This window comes from Anguilla rostrata, chromosome 9, assembly GCF_018555375.3.
Source record: "Anguilla rostrata isolate EN2019 chromosome 9, ASM1855537v3, whole genome shotgun sequence".
Classification (NCBI taxonomy): Eukaryota; Metazoa; Chordata; class Actinopteri; order Anguilliformes; family Anguillidae; genus Anguilla; species Anguilla rostrata.
Window position 1 is genome coordinate 29,966,489 of NC_057941.1, and position 23,805 is coordinate 29,990,293.

The 23,805-nt window shown below is 46.4% G+C and overlaps 1 protein-coding gene across 4 annotated transcripts in view; it reads right to left on the minus strand.

The window, feature by feature from the left end:
* The window catches only part of dacha (dachshund a), a 165,203-nt gene that overhangs the window by 56,340 nt on the left and 85,058 nt on the right, over positions 1-23,805 (minus strand). For all 4 annotated transcript variants that reach the window (XR_010332183.1, XM_064349360.1, XM_064349362.1 and 1 more), the window contains exon 5: positions 1,943-2,074. Coding sequence is in view for 3 of the 4 variants with exons in the window: in XM_064349360.1 (XP_064205430.1) it covers positions 1,943-2,074 (132 nt within the window). In the remaining variant the exon portion in view is untranslated. The remainder of the gene's footprint in view (positions 1-1,942; positions 2,075-23,805) is intronic.

Sequence of the window (23,805 nt, forward strand, 5' to 3'; positions counted from 1 at the left end):
GCACAAAGAGCAGACACACAGCCAATTCTCAGCACAGACATATAAAGCTGCACGCGAAGTCTGGGCACCCTTGGGCTAAGTGCAGGTTACAATCTCATCGAGAACAGAAGCTGACCTGACATTTAACTGATCTGGCCAGTATGAGTTAAGCATGACATCCTTCTACAAAATTTTAAGCAAGATTTTAAAGCATTTCATGCACTTATCACAGATCCAACATAATAAACTAAAGTGCACACGGCAGATGCACAGCTTTGGCACTTTGTCGGTTAGTACTTAGTAACTCCTCCTTTTGCTGATCTATAACAGCTTCCAAACATTTCCAGTTGCCAGCTAAGCGTTTCTCTTTTTGCTTTTGGAAATGTTCCCCACTCTTCCTTGCAGAATTCTTTTAGCTCAGAAATATCTGCAGGTGTTCTTACAGGCACTGATCTCCTCACACTTTCAATAATATTCAAGTCGTGGGATTTCCAAAACCTTCATCTTTGCTGCCTGAGAACACCTCATGTTCTTTTCTGGTGAGTACTTAAGAACTTACAGAAAAGAAAGCGAAGTACCTAAGCTGAACCTGGATTGCAATTGGGTGCTGTGTAGATGAAAGAAAAGATGAAGGAGTTGGAATGGCCATCACAGTCCCCAGACATGAATACCATTCTAAATATGAGGTTGAGTTAGCGTATGTTCACTTATCAAATACACACTTACAGTATCGGTGTGAAATTCTTCATTAGGAATGTTCCATATTAGTGCGTAACTACATGAGAAGAGAAGTTCTGGACCAGGGAGTAACTCTATATTAGTATAAAGGACCTGTATTAGTGTGTAATTCCACATGAAAGGAGAGATTTTGTATTGGTGTATAGCCCTACATTTAGGCAGATTCTGTAATGTGTGTAGCTCTACATTACAGGAGTGGTTCTTTATCAGTGTGTAGCTCTACATTAGAGGAGCGGTTCTGTATCAGTGTGTAACTCTACATTAGAGAAGCGGTTCTGTATCAGTGTGTAGCTCTACATTACCAAGCGGTTCTGTATCAGTGTGTAGCTCTACATTAGAGGAGTGATTCTGTATCTGTGTGTAGCTCTACATTACCAAGCGGTACTGTATCAGTGTGTAGCTCTACATTACAGCAGTGGTTCTGTATCAGTGAGTAGCTCTACATTAGAGGAGTGGTTCTGTATCAGTGTGTAGCTCTACACTAGAGGAGCGGTTCTGTATCAGTGTGTAGCTCTACACTAGAGAGTGGTTCTGTATCAGTGTGTAGCTCTACATTAGAGGAGCAGTTCTGTATCAGTGTGTAGCTCTACATTAGAGGAACAGTTCTGTATCAGTGTGTAGCTCTACATTAGAGGAGCAGTTCTGTATCAGTGTGTAGCTCTGCATTACAGGAGTGGTTCTGTATCAGAGTGTAGCTCTGAATTACAGGAGTGGTTCTGTATCAGTGTGTAACTCTACATTAGAGAAGCGGTTCTGTATCAGTGTGTAGCTCTACACTAGAGAGTGGTTTTGTTTCAGTGTAGCTCTACACTAGAGAGTGGTTTTGTATCAGTGTAGCTCTACACTAGAGAGTGGTTTTGTTTCAGTGTAGCTCTACATTAGAGGAATGGTTCTGTATCAGTGTGTAGCTCTACATTAGAGAGTGGTTCTGTATCAGTGTGTAGCTCTACATTAGAGGAGCAGTTCTGTATCAGTGTGTAGCTCTACATTAGATGAATGGTTCTGTATCAGTGTGTAGCTCTACACTAGAGAGTGGTTTTGTATCAGTGTAGCTCTACACTAGAGAGTGGTTCTGTATCAGTGTGTAGCTCTACATTAGAGGAGTGGTTCTGTATCAGAGTGTAGCTCTACACTAGAGGAGTGGTTCTGTATCAGTGTGTAGCTCTACATTAGAGGAATGGTTCTGTATCAGAGTGTAGCTCTATATTAGAGGAGCGGTTCTGACCTGCATTGGAGTTCAGCTCCTCATTCTCAGACTCGGTCCCGTTCTGGCTGCCGGCCCCGTGCAGGTTGTTCATGGCCATCAGCTTCATCTTCTGCAGCTTCATAGCCTCCGCCATGGCCGCCGCAGTCAGCCCTGCAGGACAACATTCACACGTCAGGACACCGCTGTCACAGCACCCTCAACCTATCACTACACCACCTTCACAGTCACAACGCTGCCGCTACACCGCCCTTACAGCACTGTCACTCCAATACCCCACCCCAAAACACCATCACTACCTCACTCTCATACTCATAACACCATCGCCTCCACTACCACACTCCCACAACACCACCACTACCTCACTCTCATACTCATAACACCATCACCTCCATTACCCCACCCTCACAACACCATCACTACCTCACTCTCATACTCATAACACCATCACATCCATCACCCCACCCTCACAAAACCATCACTACCTCACTCTTATACTCATAACACCATCGCCTCCACTACCACACTCCCACAACACCACCACTACCTCACTCTCATACTCATAACACCATCACCTCCATTACCCCACCCTCACAACACCATCACTACCTCACTCTCACACTCACAACACCATCATTCAATCAGCCCCGATTACATCATCATCATAATTACACCACCCTCACATAACCCTGCAAGAACACGATAAACCACCATGCGTTCTCAGAATCTCCCTCACTCGCTGACTCCCTTGCACACACACACACACACACATACACACACAAACGCACACACATACACACACACACACAAACACACACACACAGCCCGCTTGCAGTATCACTGAATACTGCACAGGATTAGTCATGTTCCAGCCGAGCGGGCTAAAGAGTGTTGAGTTCTGACTGTGTGAGCCTGTGACCCAAGCCCATAATTTACTGACTCAATCAATTAGATGCTTGATTGCATCACTCAAAGTTCAGCTATTTTGTGCGCTCTTGAAAAGGTCGAGATAAACAGCATAACGACGGCTCTCGTATCCCTCTCAGTACTCCAGCAATGTCCATCTCTCACAGTGAGATCAGTCCTTTCCGTCACAGTGAGATCAGTCCTATCTCTCACAGTGAGATCAGTCCCTTCTCTCACAGTGAGATCAGTCCTTTCTCTCACAGAGAGATCAGTCCTTTCTCTCACAGAGAGATCAGTCCTTTCTCTCACAGTGAGATCAGTCCTTTCTCTCACAGTGAGATCAGTCCTTTCTCTCACAGAGAGATCAGTCCTTTCTCTCACAGTGAGATCAGTATTCTCTCACAGAGAGATCAGGGCTGTCTCTCACAGGGAGACTTGTACTGTATTTCACAGTGAGACTGCTGCTGTCTCTCACAGTGAGACTGCAGCTTAATTTTTCACAGTGAGACAAGTGCTGAATTTCTTACAGTGAGACCAGTGCTGTCTCTCACAGTGAGACCAGTCTTGTGTCCCTTGCAGTTAGACAAGTGATTGTGTGCCTCTCTTAGTGTGACTGTGGAGTGGAGTTTGGGCTTCAGCAAGGCACAGAGAACAGCACTCGATTGTTATTCAGTCTTACCGCTACATGTGAACGAGCACCGCAGTAGCAAAGGGCGCATAGGACTTGTGGGTGTTGCCATGGGAATTGGGGGTGTTGCCATTGGAGTTTGGGGGTTCTGGGTTTCAGGGTACTTAACACAGAGCTCCCCCCACCGGTCCCAGGAGAGGCGGCGGCCCCCGCCTCTGTCTGTACCTTCAGCTCATCAAGCACTGTGGAGCCGGAAGCCATCATCACTTTGCCCAATTAAGCCAATAATTAATTCAATTAAACAATGGAGAGTTACATTAAGTGATTCATTAAGTGACTGCATACCGGCTCTCTCAGTTGCTGTGATCTAAATTCCCCGCAAATCAGGACAAAAAGATGCCTGTCCTTCATTTTACCCCTCGGTTGAGACAGTATATGTCACCTTGATCTCATTTATTTTCAAAATTGCCCCCAAACGGTATATGAGAGCGGGGGGGGGGTGAAAAATAATATGTAAATGAGAAAAGTAATACGCAGCATGCGCAACACTGATCCAAGTTGGCGGCGAGGACGCGAGCTCTTTGTGTCTGTCTCGGGTCCCCGTGCGCGGCGTCTCCGTCGCGCAGCGCGCTGAACGTGCGGACTCGCACGCCAAACGCGCTCTCCTCCCGTGCGCCGAGCGAGGCGAAGAATCCCGCACGCCGTTCTAATGCGCAAAAATAAAGACAGGCACAGCGAGAGGGAGATAAATGGACCTCGCGAAAAAAAGGCGCCTTTCTATTTTTAAGCGTCCCGGCCCCTTCAACTGAGCGCGCCCGAGGAAACAGGCGAAATGTTTTCAATAGCCACATTTAAACAAAATGTCACAATGATTGATTCATTTTATTATGAGTTAATTTTGTAGCCTAATCCCGCAGACTGTCAGAAACCCAGCTGCCGCTGCCGCTTTCAGGCAAACTCCCGCCTCTTATTCAGCGCTGAATTAACTGCCGACATGTGGCCAGAGAACAGAGAGGGGGGAAAAAAAACAGCTGACAAAAACATGTACGACAACGTCGGCGCTAACGCCAGGAAGGCCTCGCAAATCTGTCCCCGCTGCAGGGCCGGCTGCGGGATTACGCGCTTCTCCGGGACGGGGACGGAATTCGGGCTGGAAACCGCTTCGGCGCGGACCCGCCGCGATTCGCTCGCTGAAGCCAAGCCGATGAAACAAAAAAGTTTTTTTTTTAAATTTTATTTATTTATTTATTTTAAATGGATTCCTCGCCGAGACGCATGAAGTAGGAAATAGGCTTGCGTGTAAGTCGCGGGGCCGCCTTCATTTTCACACACACACACACACACACACACACACGGACAAGGTTTCAATCCAAAAGGGTCTCTGTCGTGATGGAAACCTTGTGGGATTGAAACATAGGCCACGTGTGTGCAATAATAAAAACTGATCACTGCGGTGCAAGGGTCGTGTGCAGGATTTATTTCCTTGTTCGTACCCGTGTTTTTGATTCTGGGCCCACGGCGCGGTCTTCCATGCGAGTGTTTCATATTAGACTGAGGAGAGGTCCAGAGGGGGGTCACAGTGTGTGGCTGTGGCTTTCTAGCAGGACTCTCAAGCAACCCCTTCCAGATTTCAGCAAATCGAACATTCTGGAAAAACCAGATCGTGGGCCCCCCAGGAAAGGAATGAGCTTCCCACAGCGGACAAGACGGCAAGCTCACCGGCCATCTCCCGACGTGGACTGAAGACTACTCATCGGACCTCGGCTACCAATCTCAGACCCCTTTAGCCATTTATCTTCACTTCTTGCTGTACTTTTAAATTTACACACTGTTATAATAATAATAGCAGAGTAGTGTAGTGATTATTTGTGGTTTGTTTGTTTTACTTGACAATGCTTGGCATGGTTTGGTCAGCTACTTCACACAGGTACTGGTTATGAAAATGCCTACTGTGCCTTCTCCACTGCATTACTGTTCTTTCGTATTCCTGATGCTCACACTGTTTCCCCACTTTGTGAGTCACTCTGGATCAGTGCCGGTAATGTAACATAATGCATGCAAGTTGCCCTGGATATGGCTGTAAGCAAGAGGTACGATAACGTGTCATTCAAAGCAGGATGAGAATCTCCAGTGTAGTTTTGACATTTGTGCTGTGTCAGTAAATTGGTGCGGTGGAAAGGGATTTCCTGGAGAAGGGCTCATGCAGGAGTGTTCCTGTGCTTACAGTGCTAATACCAGGGAAACAACACACAACAGATTTGAAGAAAGATCTGAGTAAGCACTGAGTAGGAGAGCACTAAGTACAAGACTTCGGAGTAAGCACTGAGTACAAAATCTCTGAGTAAGCACTGGGTACACAAGCTCTGAGGACGCACTGAGTACAAGAGTCATAAGTAAGCACTAAGTAAAAGAACTCAGAGTAAGCATTGAGTACAAGAGTTCTGAGTAAGCACTGAGTACAAGAGTTCTGAGTGAGCTCTGAGTACAAGAACTTTGAGTAAGCACTGGGTAAAAGAGTTCTGAGTAAGCACTGAGTACAAGAGTCATAAGTAAGCACTAAGTAAAAGAGTTCTGAGTAAGCACTGAGTACAAGAGTTGTGCGTAAGCCAGAGAGTTGCAGAGATTGGAATGAGTGCAGCGACTGGGATTAGAAGTCACCCATCCTCACATAAAAATAATAAAAGTTGAAAAAATGCACAATCCAGGCATTGTCTACATGCGCGTTTTTTTCTCTTTTTAATATTAAGAGTGTACTCTCTATAAAAGGGAGCCGAGATCAAAAAAGTAAGGGGGTAATTGATGTTTGACTAAAGTCGTGACCCATGGAAGAGGCAGGCCGCAGATGAAAGAGTGGCTGCTTTCAGGAGCAGACAGATAGATTGCTTATTGTTTGCCTTTCATATAACGATTCAGATGTGGGGAACGCAGGCCCCCCGTTCCAGAGGGCCCGGTCTCCGGCGGGACTCTGTGAGAACGGAGCGGAGGGGTCAGCCGTGACCGACGGGAGGACACGCCCAGCCAGCTTCTCATTCCCCCGCTTTTAATCAGACGGCCAAATCTGCCAGTTATTTGTTAACCTGGCCCGGCGCAGACAACAGAGGCCCATTGTGATGTCACAGGTACGGAGTCAGGCCCCTCCTCAACCCCCACCCCCCCGCCCCCGCCCTCAACTCTTCAACTGCTTCGCTGCCAATTTATTTTTTCATATCCTGTTTGACATGACATTCAGTGCATTACAGAGGATTACTGTGTGAGAAAAAATTCCACCAGAGAATAAAACAGAGAAAAAAAACATCCAGCATCCAGTTTCCTTCTGCTATTTTGTTTCTTTCCTTTCCTGTTTTATTTGGAAATGCTAATTGATTGATTGCAACGAATGCAGCATCTGTAAAAACAGGGCAAATGTCATTGGCATTTGGCACATAATGTCAAATGCAGGGAACATTGCCCTCCACCTGATCTTCCCTCCCCTGAATTTGGGGGAAAATACGGCAGGTCTATGGTGAGGAAAGAGGGCACGTCTCAGGCAAGAAAACAGACTGTGTCTTGGGTGACAGCAGAGTGTCCTCCAACAATGCTCTGCAGCATCTCAAAGCAGTGTGAATTGTGATTGGGGGGGGGTGGCATTTTATGCAGATGCATGGGTTTTATGCAGATACAGTACTTGTTTGTAGTAGCTACTTGTTTGTGCACAGATTGCATTTTACATCAAATGTTTATGTTTTTTGCTTTTTTAAAACTGCACAAATTTTTTTAGGATCCTTCTGTGTCAACACAGTCAGGCACTTGGTGCAGTGCAGTGACCCGACACTCAGCACACATCCTCACACTGTATCTCTACTTCGTTTGGAAGGATTCACAACGAGTCACCAGGATTCAGTCATGGCCATTTCTCAAACAGGGAGAAAGGAGGTCTGATTGTGCTGGTGAGCGCAAAAAAAAAAAAATGGGGTGGGGGGGTGGGAAAGAAACAAACAACCTGTGAGAACAGGTACGGTGAGATCCTTTTCTCCAACATAAAGGGTGAACCAAGCAAATCTCCGTTCTGTTCTCAGACCGGACGCATTATTACATTTTGCATTTCTCCCTTTCAGAGCCCAGAGCCGAGGCTTTTCTCTGCGCTGACAGCGTGTTCTCTGAAAGTATCAGGTGCGCGCTGAGAGAGAGAGAGAGGGGAGAGCCGGGGCGAGACGGGGCCGCGGCTTTCATTCCCGAGCTGAATAAATACCGCTCTCCCGTTCTACACTTTCAGTAAGACGAGATAGCGGGAAAGGGGCAGAGGAGGAGCGGAGTATTTTATTCACCCTCGGAATGTCCTGAGAGCGGCGGGAGGGGATGAGATGCGAGCGCTACAAAGGCGGATGGCTGCGAGGCGTAATCGAGTCGCTGGCACGCGGAGCGCAGGGAGAGCGCCGCAGAAATAGGACAGGATGAAAGTGACTAATAAAGTCAGCGTTGCCCAGGCTCGCAGCCGCAATTAGCATGAGCGGGAGGAGCGGGGCGCCACAGCCCGGCGCCCGGGTTCCACCACAGGGCGGACGGGCTTACGAGCGTGCGTGTGTGTGTGTGTGTGTGTGTGTGTGAGTGTGTGTGTGTGTATGTGTATGTGTGTGTGTGTGTGTGTGAGTGTGTGTGTGTGTATGTGTATGTGTGTGTTGTGTGTGGGGTGGTGTGTAGTGTGTGTGTGTGTGTGTGTGAGTGGTGTGTGAGTGTGTGTGTGGTGTGTATGTGTGAGTGTGTGCGTGTGTGTGTGTGTGTGTGTGTGTGTGTGTGTGTGTGTGTGAGAGTGTGTGCGCTTGCGTGAGTGTGTGCGTGTGCGCGCGCGGGTGTGTGTGTGTGTGTACATGCATGTGTGTGTGTGTGCGTGCATGTGTGTGGGCATGTGTGTGAATAACTAGAGTAAGTAGACACTACACCAGTGAGTTGCAAGTTCAAATCCCTGATATGGCACCAGGAGGGTCCTCTACCTGAGGACACTGCAGGAAACAGCCCCTCTGACTACTGAAGAAGTAAAGCCCTGATATTCCCACAGAGGCAGAAGCTACAGCACGCTGAAGAGCAGCACCCACATGGGGAATTGATTAGCCACACTGTGCAATGCCCGTGTTCCATAATAAAAGCAAACAGGCATATTATTATCACTCTACCTCATACCGAATACCCAGCAGAGGCAGACAGTGCTGTACAATCATAATCTACTTCCTGAAGTCACGGGCCATCAGCCTTATATATCCTATATGTTTCATACGTGCAGACATGATTAACTCTATAGTCTCCGCCCCTGTCTCTCCAGCCAGGTCCTCTTTCAATGGGGACTTCCACACTACAGTAAAAGATAGACATGTTTTTGTGACAAAGACTTTTTTTATGCTGCCAGAATCGATGACATCGTTCCTACCGAAATACAGACACAAGGACTGTGTTGGGGCCGTGAAAGTTGTAATTAGCCTTAATGAACCGTGTGTTTCTGAAAGCGGTGGTTGGGGACGGGGTGTGTTCAAAGGCGGGAGGCTGTGCTGCTGCCTGTTCTCCACACTGACACACATAACGTGGAAGAAAGACTAACTAGAGGAGTTAGTCTAACAGGGGAAAGACTACAGGAGTCTAACAGGGGTGAGGGAAATGCACGCAGGATTCAAACACGGGTGTGGAGTTTGAGGAGCTTGGAGTGTTAAGAGATAAAATTCAAATATCGGCGGAAGCCACGGCGGTTATCACGCGTGACAGACAGTTCAGGGGACAGGACCAGAGACTCGTACGGCTCAGGACTGTCTGTACTCTGTCGCTAAACAGCACAGCCTCCAAAGGGGATACCTCTTCGCTGGCGTGTAGTGTCTGTGCACAGCAAGCGCCCTGCTGGGTATTTTTAAAGTAAGCCTCTGTCTGCGCGTCAGACGCAGATTCCGTGTTTACTGTCATGGCTACATGCTCGGGGAGTCTGGGTAATACGTTCAGCATCGTTTCCGCCAAACCCCGGCGATGCTGGGCGAGTGATGGCATGCAGCACTTTATCAATAAATTCATACGCCAGCCAGAGCAGGTGTGATGAATGCGCTCTTGCCGCCGAGACAATGCAGACAGTTATTACACATTTCTGTTCTGAGCGCACAACTTCTCCAGCGGCACGGCCAGCTTCATACTTCTGGCCCAGGCGGTTTTCGCGCGACTATGCATCGGCAGTTCGTGTTATTGAAAAATCCTGTGATTATTTAGATCCTTTATCTCATTTTTATAAATATTAATTTAAGTACTTTATTTAAGCATCCAGCCACGGGATCACACCCACACTGAGATGCAACACCACGAGAGCACAGCCTGGACTCCGGTGCGTAAGGTGCGTAAAGTGCGTAAGGTGCGTAAGGCGTATAAAGTGCGTAAAGCGCGTAAAGTGCGTAAGGTGTGTAAAGTGCGTAAGGCGCGTAAAGTGCGTAAAGCGCGTAAAGTGCGTAAGGTGTGTAAAGTGTGTAAGGTGCGTAAGGTGTGTAAAGTGCGTAAGGTGTGTAAAGTGCGTAAAGTGTGTAAGGTGCGTAAGGTGCGTAAGGTGTGTAAAGTGTGTAAGGCGTGTAAAGTGCGTAAAGTGCGTAAGGTGCGTAAAGTGCGTAAGGTGGCGTAAAGTGCGTAAGGTGTGTAAGGTGTGTAAAGTGCGTAAGGTGTGTAAAGTGCGTAAGGTGCGTAAGGTGTGTAAAGTGCGTAAGGTGTGTAAAGTGCGTAAGGTGCGTAAAGTGCGTAAGGCGCGTAAAGTGCGTAATGCGCGTAAAGTACGTAAAGTGCGTAAAGTGCGTAAGGCGCGTAAAGCGCGTAAAGTGGTTAAGGCGCGTAAAGTGTGTAAAGTGTGTAAGGTGCGTAAAGTGCGTAAGGCGCATAAGGTGCGTTTACATTCCTTCATCATTCGCATGACCGCGTGTTTTCAGAACACAGTTTTCGGTAATTTTGCGTTTTCTACATCAAGGTTTTTCCGTGACGATGCGAGGACGTCTCTGTCGACCCGAAGGTTAAAATGGGTGTGGCCTCCTTTTCGACGAAACGGGTTAAAAAAAAAACACGGTCCCAGAGCTGAGAGGAAAGGGGGCCAGAAACCCTGCGAAAGGGTCCCACGGACGCCCCTTCCCCACCCGACGTCCCGTACGCCGGGAGCTGGGGCGCGCAGCCGCGCTGGCGGAGCCGGTGATTGCGCCCCTGAGTGGCCCACAGGCCGCAGCGCGTAATTAGCACACCGCGGCAGCCCGAGTTTTTATATCACATCAAGGTAAAATTACACTTCAATGAGAGAAGATTACTTTTATCAAACGGGGAATAAGCCGTTAATTAACTCCCTGCTGTACCAATCTCTTTCTCTCTCCTCTTTTTCCGGGCACGCAACTGTTATTATTATCAGCTTTGACCCCAGCGTGCGAAGGGACTGGAAAAGGCAGAATTAGGCAATAATGCATTTTTAATTGTGAGTAAAGAGCTCAGCGGGGTCTTATCAGCGCTTCCGCGGGTGAGATGTGTTTTTTTCTCTTTTTTTAAATTCGGTTGTGTTTGCGCGTGTACAGCTGGGGCTGTAATCAGTGTGGGGGCGTTGGGTGGGCGTTCGGATCAGAACGTATCATCAGCAGTTGCCGTGTCACGGCGCAGGAGTGGGAGGGAGGGAAGGATCTGATTAATAACCCCGTGAGCCGAGCCCACACCCCACTCTTCACCTCCGTCTACAGCCCCGCTGCTCCAAACACACTTACACATACACACAAACGCACATACGCATACACATACACATACACGCACATACACATACACACAAACACACATACGCATACACATGCCCATACACGCACATACACATACACACAAACACACACACGCATACATGCACATACACGCACTTACACATACACACAAACACACACACGCATACACATACACATGCCCATACACGCACATACACATACACACAAACACACACACGCATACATGCACATACACGCACTTACACATACACACAAACACACACACGCATACACATACACATGCCCATACACGCACTTACACATACACACAAACACACTTACACATACACACAAACACACATACGCATACACACAAACACACATACACATACACATGCCCATACACGCACATACACATACACACAAACACACATACGCATACACATGCCCATACACACACATACACATACACACAAACACACATACACACATACACATGCCCATACACGCACATACACATACACACAAACACACATACACATACATGCACATACACGCACTTACACATACACACAAACACACTTACACATACACACAAACACACATACACATACACACAAACACACATACGCATACACATGCCCATACACGCACATACACATACACACAAACGCACATACGCATACACATAAACACACATACGCATACACATGCCCATACACACACATATACAACACACACACATGCACATAAACCCACACACACATACACACACGCAAATACATACGTACATACATACACACACACACACACACATGCATGCGAACATGCACACATACAAAAATGCTTGCATACACACACATACCCACCCACCCACACACACACACACACACACACACACAGAATCACAAAAATGGATATGTTCACACACACAAACAAACATGCATACACTGCACCTGGATCACATGTGGACTGTTTTTTAACAAAAAAGAACACATTATTATACTAATATTAATCAGTACTAATACTATTATTGCATGCCCATGGTGTGTGTGTGTGTGTGTGTGTGTATTTGCATGTTTGTGTGCACATTTGTGTGAGCGCGTATCACACCGCGGTTCCTCCCCTGTCTGTAGCTCCCTCTGATCCAGGATCAGTGGTGATTGCAGGAGCGTTTTCAACCTGAGGAAGTGGTTAATGTTTCATGGACATACCCACCGGAGTTCTCATGGCCTACCGCCCAATATCCACAACTTAAGCAGAAATAAATGGGCCAAGTGTTCAAAGTCTAAGAAGGCCGGAAAGTGTTTGGAGAGCACTTTTTACGGTCTCTTTCTCTCTCGCTCACTCTCATTCCTTCTCTCTCTCTCTCTCTCTCTCTCCACTTTGTTTTTTAATTAACTAAGACATGTTGTATTTTTATTTTGTGACTTGCTGTGTTAGCTCCAGGGTATGACTGTATTAACATGTAACAAAGGGTGTAGAATAACTCCAGCGATATTAATGACTACACATTTTTTTAAAGGTACACAGCATAGTATGTATTAAAAATCTTTAATTTTGAAGAATATGCATTCTCTACATCCTCAAAGTCTTTCGGCCCTTTCTGAAACTGCAGCAGTAACATTTTTAATACCTGTAATGAGAATGGAAATATATGAAAGTTTATATTAAGATTTTTTATTGGGACCATTTCTGATGCAAAGCCTGGGTTCTAGTCCAGCTAATTAATTACCTATTTTATTAGTAATGGTTTACCACTTTAATCACATCTTCATTGGCCCTTTCTAATACTTTCAAATGTAGATTATTTATCACTCTGCAAAAGGGACAGTTTCTCATTGTGCATTTATTATAATATTGCATACACATTACTTCCTCTGTGTTCATTGCAGCCAGTGAATGGCAGAGATATTTTTATGATGTTTGTATATATTACCCTCAGCGATAATGTATTGCCAATGAGAGCTTTGCAAACGTACAGTGAATGAAATGAATTTCAATAGTCCTTTGTGTTTTTAATCAGTGTTTCAGGAAACATTTTAATTAAGATGCCAGTATTTATTTTGTTGAAGTCAAAGACAATCCCCCACTTATGAAAACCAATGCGACCGTTTTGTTCTGTACGACTGTGCTGTACTCCAGCAGGTCATTACAATAGGCTAGAACAGTAATGGTGTGTGAATGTAACTCTCGACTCTGTGTGTACTCTTCACCTCAAATAACCCCTTTCTGTGCAGACACAAAACATCATCACCCTCCCATTATCTCCTCTCTTACAGTACATTTACCCACACACACTCATATACTCACACACATACACATACTGACACACTCACACACATACGCACACTCACATTCACACATACACATACTCACACACATACATACACTCACATACTTACAAACACACGCACTCATACACATTTAAACACACAACCACATACACACTCACATACACACACTCAAATACTCACAAACATACAGTACACACACAACCACATACACACACACTTACATACTCACACGCATACACACACTCACACACATACACACATACGCACACTCACATTCAGACATACACATACTCACACACACACTCACATATTCACATACACACAAACACATACACACACAATCACATAAAGAGATACATGCACTCACTTAACATACATCCCAGAGATTGCCCGAAACAAACAGCCTCTGATTTCTGAGTAATTCAGTCTGGGCAGATTGCAGGGAAATGAGCCTGTCCAATGCCCTTCATCGTTAAAAAAATTTGATCCGAAAATGATTGCGATTTAGCAAAGAAAATATAACTTCCTGCGCCCTAGAAATAGCAGCTGCCTCACTAAGGAAAAGAACATAATAACACACTCATCAAAGCACTGAAGAGACTTCTGTTGCTGTTTACTTCAGACATCTCCTCCAACTGCAAAGAGTTTGTCTGGGCTTCTGTTTGTTGCCGTCTTGCTTCTTGGCCTACTGGTGATCGACCACCCCTTATTAATACCATTAATTACTGAAGAACAAAGGTTTCACCTCCTTCCTGCTTCAAAGGGAGTCCTGGGTGTGTGGATCATTAAAACAGCCTGTCTGGTGCCCTGCGGGACATCTGCTGTTTATTCCAGCGCTCGACCACAAGCAACAGGCCCAACTTCGGCGCTAACCTTGAGCTTCTGGCTCTCATCTGCATTCGATTGAGCTTCCCTGCTTACTTTTCCCCTCGCCTTTAAAAAAGCCGCAAGAGAGGACGGAGGAAAAGAGCTGCTTTTTCTCCTCCCATCCACTGGGGGGCCCCCAGGGAGATACCTACAGCCTAGCCGCCTGAACGCCTGACGGGTCACTAGATTTTTAAAAAAAGAACTGGAGGAAACACATAAAGCAACCGGCATGAGCATGTGTGTGCGAGTGCCTGTTTGCCACCTGAATAATCTTTACAGCGCTCTAAATAATTGTAGGTAAATAAGTCAAATTAATTTGGTTTAAAATTTTTAAAAACCTGCCTCGGCTTGGCATAGGTAAGTTATGTGTCTCCATTCATCATGCCCCCTAAAAGGACTCAGCAAATCCGAGCGCATTTGAAGCCTTTCCTCTATTGTTCAGCATAAAAGAGCGTGTCATGGGGAAGAAAGGCGAGGGCGAACAGTCAAGGAAAAACACAGAGGCCCTTCCCGGTCCCGGCGGCCCCTGGTTGGTCAGTCCAAACCGGCGGAAGGTGATCGATGAGCACAGCAGAGGTCTCCAGTCACTCCCTCACTCTAAAAACTCACATCAACACAGGCAACTGGGGCGGGGTGGGGGGTGGGGGGGCGGCAGAAGCATTCGGTGTGAAAACAGGGGCGTAGAAGCAGAAACAATAGTGACAGGCGCACTGGCTGCAGCTTGCGTCCCGGATTAGCTCCAATAGCCATAATAAATGAAACAGAGAATAAAATAAAAACAATTTTACACTGACTGAAGGCTTGACTTATAGGAAGTGGCAGCTCCACTGGCCCCAGGCACCGCATTAGTTTTGCCACTCGATAATTTGACTGATTCACTTGAGTGGCCCGAAGACGACATTTTCTGCCTGATTTCAGCGTAATCAAGTCACCTGCTTAGAGATCAGCCAGGCCAAGCCAGACAGAGCAAGCAGCCAGCGAGGAAAAGGGCAGAGAGAGGACAAAAACATGGAGACCAGCGCTGAGAGGGAGGAAGACTAGTGCTGAGAGAGAGGAAGACCAGCTCTGAGAGAGAGGAAGACCATCTCTATGAGTGAGGAAGACCAGCTCTGATAGTGAGGAAGACCAGTGCTGAGAAGAAGGAAGACTAGTGCTGAGAGAGAGGAAGACCATCTCTATGAGTGAGGAAGACCAGCTCTGAGTGAGGAAGACCAACTCTGACAGTGAGGAAGACCAGCTGTGAGAGTGAGGAAGACCATCTCTATGAGTGAGGAAGACCAGCTCTGAGTGAGGAAGACCAACTCTGACAATGAGGAAGACCAGCTCTGAGAGTGAGAAAGACCAGCTCAATAAGTGAGGAAGACCAGCTCTGAGAGTGAGGAAGACCATCTCAATGAGTGAGGAAGACCAGCTCTGAGAGTGAGGAAGACCATCTCAATGAGTGAGGAAGATCAGCTCTGTGAGTGAGGAAGACCAGCTCTGAGAGTGAGGAAGACCATCTCGATAAGTGAGAAAGACAAGCTCTGAGAATAAGGAAGACCATCTCTATGAGTGAGGAAGACCACCTCTGTAAGTGAGGAAGACCATCTCTATGAGTGAGGAAGACCACCTCTATGAGTGAGGAAGACCAGTGCTCAAACTGAGAAAAGTCAATGCTAAGAGTGATGAAGACTTGCACTGATAATGAGTGAGAGGAGTTTCTGCAGTTGAGGAAGGACAGTGCAGAAAGTAAAAGAGGGCAGAGATAACAGGAAGAGAGGTGTGTGTGTGTGTGTGTGCACGCGTGTGTGTGTGCACATGTGCATGTGTGTGTGTGTGTGTGCATATGTGCATGTGTGTGTGTGTGTGTGCAATGTGCTGTGTGTGTGTGTGTGGCATGTGCATGTGTGTGTGTGTGTGTTGTGCATGTGTGTGTGTGTGTGTGTGCATGTGTGTGTGTTGTGTTGTGTGTGTGCTTGCGTGTGCTGTTGTGTGTGTGTGTGTGTGTGTCTGTGCATGTATGTGCGTGTGTATGTGTGTGTGTGTGTGTGTGTGTGTGTGTGTGTGTGTGTATGTGTGTGTGTGTGTGTGTGTGTATGTGCATGCGTGTGTGTGTGTGTGTGTGTGTGCATGTATGTGCGTGTGTGTGTGTGTGTGTGTGTGTGTGTGTGATGTGCATGTGTGTGTGTGTGTGTGTGTGTGTGCGGTTTGCAGGGTGTGCTGCTTTTATAAGGGAGATGTGAGATCTGAGGTGCCTGGCTCAGGAATCTGTCAGGGTGGGAGGGGGGGGGCTGCACAGCAGTTGAAGTGACCTTTGCTTAACCTTTCATATGTTGAAAGCACATTTCTACACTCACTTATTAATTTGGACAAGGTCACCTTTTTCATTTTAATACCAGATTAGCGGAGCCAGATCGTGAACTTTGATGTAGAAAAATGTGCAGATGAGGGAGGCGCTCGGGGACGGCTTGTAAAAATTAGCAGCACTTTATTGATGTGATATTGACATTATTTGTTCGAGGAGAAATGTCAGCATATGCAGAGTAAGCACTAAGCCCTGCATTTACATATAGAACAAATGCAGAGCACACCCTACAGAACACGGGCCCCGTCCAGCATTAAAGCACAGCGGATACAGCTAGGCGTGCCGCGCACGTTTAATTAAGACACCAGCTTAACTTTTCAGCCTGGACTGAACACCGCACTCATCATACCGAAGTCTCACCGGTTACACAAACGTGGTCCTATTCTGGGAGCTCAAAAAAAAAAAATCATACGGTTATATCACCTATGATCCAAAAATGTTCACGGTCATCATTTTTGGTTATTAAATTGCTGTCTGGCAAAAGTAAACCATCAGAAGTGGATTAAGTACAGTCTTCTGAGTAAAAACTAGTGTGTAATGACCAGTGACCTCACGTCCCATCCCCTGATCTTAACCTGGGTTGTTCTGGGAATTGACATCACTTGCCCTGCCCACTCTGGGTGTTTCCCAGTAAGATTGACAGCACCACCCAGAGTGTGTCCAATTTGATGTCATCACTGGCCCTGTTCAGCCTGGATGTGTCTCGGAGGCCGACATCCTTCGCCTCCCCTTCCCTGTCGGTGTCACGAGGGCCGACATCCCCGGCCCCGCCCTGTCCCGACCCTCTCTCTCCCTGGGCCTCCGGTGCTGAAAAGGCTCCCTCACACTGGCTGTGTATGACAAGCGCTAATCCACTCAGCCACTGAGACGTTTCCTTAATCCCTGGCCCCTGGAGGCCACAGTTGGGCCCATGTCACCAGGGGTGGGATAGTGGAGGGGGGGGGGGAGGGATTAGCGTGACTAATCCCGCCCCCGTACCCCACGATAGACCGAGCGCGCGCCCTGATTGAAAGACGGCGCTCTCCGAGGCGTCTTCTATAAGAGGTTTTACACACGGCTCGCCTGCAGCACTGCTCGCGCAGTCCTGCGCCTGACTCACTGACTTCAAACTGTCACTCATCTCCCAACTCTAATTAAGTCGCTAATTATAGTATTAATACCTCCAACCACTGCCAAAATAAAGAGGACACATCCACCACAGACGGGCCGACAGACCAACCGACTGACAGGCGGACGGACGGACGGACGGCGATGGGTAGCAGCACAGGGCTCAGGTTTAGCGCTGCAGAACTTCACGAGATCATCTGATCAGCTCTGGTGACACAATAGACACAAATGGTCCCTTTAGGGCCCTACAGCAAAGCAAAGGGAAATGTGATTCACGCACACACACACACACACACACAGAGCATCCACACAGAGTGAGCACACACACAAACACACCCACAGAGCATGCGCACACAGCACAGATCGATTCACACACATGCATGCACACAAACACTCCAAATATACAAGCACAGACACACACACACACACGCACACACGCTGTTACGTATGCCGACACACACCCCGTTTCCAAAGCCAACCCGCACCTAATGCCTTGTAGCGCAGTATACAGTAGTGCGCTATAGTTGCATGTAGGGTAAGTATATTAGGCAATCACTCAACATGGAACTGATTTACTCCACTTAATTTACTCCCTGCAGAAAGCGCCCATCACGTCCCTGTAAGAACAGTCTCCGTGCGACTGGTTAATTAAGGCTGCGCGGGTTCTGAATGGGCGGACGGGATAAGTGCAGCGCTCTGAATAAGCGCCCAGCGCGCACCTCCCTGCGCCGCTCCCGCGCTGCGGCGGGATCAATAGATCCTGAAGGAGAAGTAATGGGGTTTGAGAGAGAGGGAGCGGAGGAAGACTCCGAGCCGCGCGCAGGATGAAAACGAGCCCTTGTGATCGCCGAAGCTCTCGGCGCCGGCCGGAGCGCCGCTCTCGTTACTGTAAGGCCTTTGTCTTACAGTCGCGGACACATTAGCAGAGCGGGCGCCGCACTTCGCTGAGAGCGCGTTTGAAGATAGGCAGATCTCTTGTAAGACAAATTAAAAGCTGCCCCCCCGTAACCCCCCTCCCTCGCTCCCTCCCCCTCCCCCCGACCCTTCATTAAATGAGGATTGTGCGGCCACCCACCTGTGCGTCTGTGTTTCATTTAGGGCCGTGCTTTGGTGAGCCGCGCGCGCTTCAGACCTCAGCGCTGTGTCGGTTTACAGCCGGGCCGTCCCGGGGACCCGGCCCGCCTTCAACGAGCGCTGGGGTCCCCCGAAAACGGACACTCCGACACGCCGACACGCTGCCGGCGCAGAGCACGTGCGTTCGCCCAGCTCGACACACTGCACAATTACAGCGGCTCGCAGAGACAGAGAGCCATTCCTCAGAACCTTCATTCGTCCAACAAAATTAGAATTTCTGCAATTTGTAGAAACGCCGTTTGTGAATACTGTTTTTCTGAGTCCCTTTTTATTGCCTCTCTCTCTATTTGTATTTTAACTGCCCACTAGCCAATTGCAATGTGTGTGATATGAGAAGGAAGATTAATATGAGAAGGCTGGTGCCGTATTCATAAAGTGTCTCATGGTAGTGTTGGAGTGCTGATCTAGGATCAGTTAATTAGGATAGCATTTGGACAGGGGGACATCTGATCTAAGCACTTCTATTCTGAGATGCTTTATGAATACAGGCCCGAGTGAGGATTCTCCTGCAGTTAGGATGAAAAAATACAACACATCAGGGCTGCATTCAAAAGACAAAGGGGCTGATGGGAGATTGAGTACAGAGCTTATCAAGAATGTTTGTTTTGTTAAATGCACACCAGTAGAATCCATATGAAATAGTAACATATTTTAATATACACTGGTAAATTAAAATCATATTCAATTTAAATATATTGTGTAATATATATATGAAATAATAAATTAACAATATGGATTTAAATATATTTGAAAATATATGCATTATATGTAAGCACATATATGTATTAACATATATTAAATACATCATAAATATGCAAAAGCAGCCAATTTAGAATAGTTAAATGTAGTTATACAATATATTTGAAATGGATATAAATATATGATGTAAACATGTGTAATAAATAGATTAAGAAATATAAGTATATATATTATTATTGTTCACAGGGAGTTCCACAAAACCTTTTTTTTTTTCCTTATGGGAAGACTTCAGTTCTGAGAGAGGCAGTATGGGTGTGGGTATTTTAAGAGAAACAGTGGCCAGACAAACAAAGACCTGCCAGATCTTTCAATTTACCTAAAAATATATACAATCAGCATGTTTCAGGGTCACAACTTCAATCATAACTTCTGGGACGTAAAGGATAAGTAGCAAGCATGCGTCCAGGGCCAACAGGCCCAAGAAAAACACTATGCTGAGGGCGCTACATTACTGAGTTACAGTAAAGACATATACCTGACAGCAGGTACATGTTCTAAAGCCTTTACTGGAAGGCAGCTCCGTGTAAGGAAATACTCTTAAAAATCCCAAAGTGCGTGCGGACTTCTGGGGTTTTAACACGGTGCTGTCACTCCCGCTTGCTGATATCTACATTCCTGTCAGCGGCTGGTCTGGGACTGGCTTCATTAGTATGCAGGATGGCAGCTCCACCCCATATGCCACTAAACAGGTCCCCATGTTTTATTTATTCAAAGTTATTTTACCCTCAGTTTTAACCCCTTTGGGGTGCAAACTGAGAGACAGACTACTAATCTGGGAAGAGACAGCCACTATATACACCCCACACACACACACACACACACACACCCCCAGCAATGGGCAACTTAGGGTGGGGAGGCGGGTGATTGTTGTGGCGGAGGCAAAACTCTCTGCCTCACTTGGCAGGGAATTCTGGGAAGGGTGTGTGAAGTGTCAGGGTGCAGGGTGGACAGATGCTAAACAACAGAATTATGAAGCAGAAAAGTGCATGTGCAGGATCTGGGCACAAGAGAAGGAGAATGTTTGTGACAGAGCGAGAGGGAGACAGGGAGAAGGAGAGAGAGAGAGCGAGAGAGACAGAGAAAGAGAAGAAGAGAGAGCGCATGAGACAGACAAGAGACAGAGAGAAGGAGAGAGAGAGCGAGAGAGACAGAGGCAGAGAGGAAGAGAGAGAGCAAGAGAGAAACAGACAGAAAGAGAGAGAGAGCGAGAGGGACAGAGACAAAGAGACAGAGAGGAAGAGAGAGAGAACGGGAGAGACAGAGACAGAGAGAAGGAGAGAGAAAGCAAGAGAGACAGAGACAGAGAGGAAGAGAGAGAGAGTGAGAGACAGAGAGAGGGGTTCGGGGAGCTGTAATCAGAGAGCGAAACAGCAGTTATAAACAGTTTGTCAGGATGAAACGTGCTGGACAGAGGCAGAGCTCTCCTCTGGGGGTGGGGGGAGGGCGAGCAGATGGAGCACCTATCCCTGTGGGACGTGTCATTCATCAAAGTCACCAGGAAGAGCCCAGCCCGTCTCTTCCAACAGAGAGAGAGAGGGGAAGGGAGAGAGAGAGAGTGTGTTTGTGTGTGTGTGTGTGTGTATGTGTGCCTGAAAGAGAAAGTGTGTGTGCGTGCCTGAGAGTGTGTGTGTGTGTGTGTGTGTGTGAGAGAGTGTGCATGTGTGTGAGTGTGTGTGAGAGAAAGTGTGTGTGTGTGTGTGGTATGTGTCTGAGAAGTGTGTGTGTGCCTGAAGTGTGATGTGTGTGAGGGTAGAGAAAGTGTTAGTTTGTATATGTGTGCATGTGCATGAATGTGTGTGTGTGAGAGAGAAAGATGATTTTTATTTTATTTTATTATTGTTTGGTTATTATTATTATTATTATTATTATTATTATTTTTCATTCAATTTATCTATTTTTGTTATTACTGTTGGTCTTTGTAACTCTTGCTTTGGCAACACTGTGCATGCCATGCCAATAAAGCACCTTAAATTGAAATTGAGAGAGAGAATGTGTGTGTGTGTGTGTGTGTGAGAGAGAGAGAGAGTGACAGAGAGAGAGAGAGAGGAGATATAAGAAGAGATACAGGGGGAAGTTTGGCGATAGGGAGTGATAGATTCTTTTTTTATTTTGTTTTGTTCTGACAGAGGGAGGAGACAGTGAGTCAATCTTGTACATCCATTTATTAAAATGCTCGGGCAGCGCCGGGTAAGTCCTGTCACGCTAAGAAAGCCAGTCTGTGTCTTTGAGAGCGAGAGAGACAGAGGGAGGGAGAGAGAGAACGAGAGAGCGGGGCATAAAGAATACCCCACGTCTAAGTCACATTAGCGGCAGCAGCAATGGATCTGTGTGCTTTGGCAACAGCTGATCCTCTCATTAACTCCATTATCTTAATGCAGTCAGCCACTATATCACTTCAGTCGCCATGTGGCACCTCAGATCGCGCTGAGTGGGAACGCGGCTCAGCACACTGCCCCCGTCATGTGACCTCAGCCGACAAATCACTTTGCAGGGTTCTAATGCCCCCTCCTGACAAGGACCCCTGACTCAGCTGAAAATCGCAGCTGCCAGGTACGTCAGCCAGAATCCACGTGGGCGCGTCCTAGGGCGTGTCAGCGGACGTGTCATTGGGTATTCGGGAATTTACGCGGTTTTACAGGAAATGCAGAAGGCCACCTGGCAGAAGATGGAAGTGCTATTTAAGACCCCGTGCAATCACTTTCAAGAATTTGAAGTGTTCATTTGACAAAACTGTTCTTACTGTTCTGAAAGGTATTAGCAGGTATTTTCTTTTTGATGTAAAGCTTGGGTTGGCAACCGGTGACCCGCGGTAAAAAAAGTATGACCACCCAGAAATATTTTTTTAGCCTGCCAAATCCTACCGCCTTCCCCCATAAAAATGTATTTTTGTCAATTAATTTGGCTAAATTAAAAACGAGGCAGCCTGGACACAACTACATTTCCCTGTGGGTTAAATGTCGGAAACAAAATCATATTTTTAAAATTCATTTAAATTGAAAAGGAAATAAAAATTACATTTGCCTTGCTGAGTGCAAAAATAATAAAATCACGTGCAGAAATGTTACACTGAATTCATTTTCATTTATGATTGTATTTTTTGGTTAATATACCCTTGATTTTTATTTCCAACCATGGTAAATAGCGTGCACAGCAGCATGAACACATTAACTGTCCATCCACAACCCCTCCCCCCATCACAGACCAGCACCACCTGAACTAACAAAATATTACAAAATTATAACTTACTTAAATTACTGCCCTAATGGCGAAAAATTCATATTTATATCTCAGTGAAACAAGAAGTTCAAAATGACCACTTTTTTTTTGAAAATATGAATTCTTTTGAAAAAATGTTTTCTTTGAATAATTTTACCAAAATTAAAAATGAGATTTTTCTTATATTTTGAGTATAACGTAATGCTGATAAATGACAAAAACATTTTTATAGCCTAGTGTGTGTGTGTGTGTGTTTCAGCCAGAGGGCTACATATAATATCTATTATACACTGTCGGTATGCTTTCAGCACAATAGAATATTTCTTAGTCCATTGTTTTGTCACAGCAGTCTGTATGGAATGTTATGAAATTCCATGTGTATTTCCATGGGATTTTTTTTTTGGGGGGGGGGGGCTTTAAAGGGGTACAGACCAAAACTTTCTTTTGGCTAACAGAGCATAAGCAACATTCTGCATACTGGGTGGTATATGTGCACTAAGATTCATTTATCTAAGGAAAAAAACCGTGGGAACAGCTGCAGGCAGAAAAATTGGGAATTATAATAAGATCTGGACACATGTTAACACATGCACACTACTAATAATAATAAATCAATACATAATTTAAAACATTGCAGAAATGATACTGGGTGGTCTCTCTGCTCCCCCTCTCTCTGTCTATCTCTGACCCAGATTGATTTGCTTTCCTGTTGCACTTGCAGAGACGGGAGAGAGAAGAGAATGGTGCTGTACACGATGACCGTGAGCAGGGAAGGAATTCTAATGCAGACAGTTTGACTCTGTCCCTCGAGTCGCACCTCGGCTTATGATGTTTCTGTCAACAGCAATCCGCCAAACAAAAGGCCCAAACAAAACCGACAAACACTTTCCGCTACTTTCGTTTAGTTCTTTTTTCTTCTG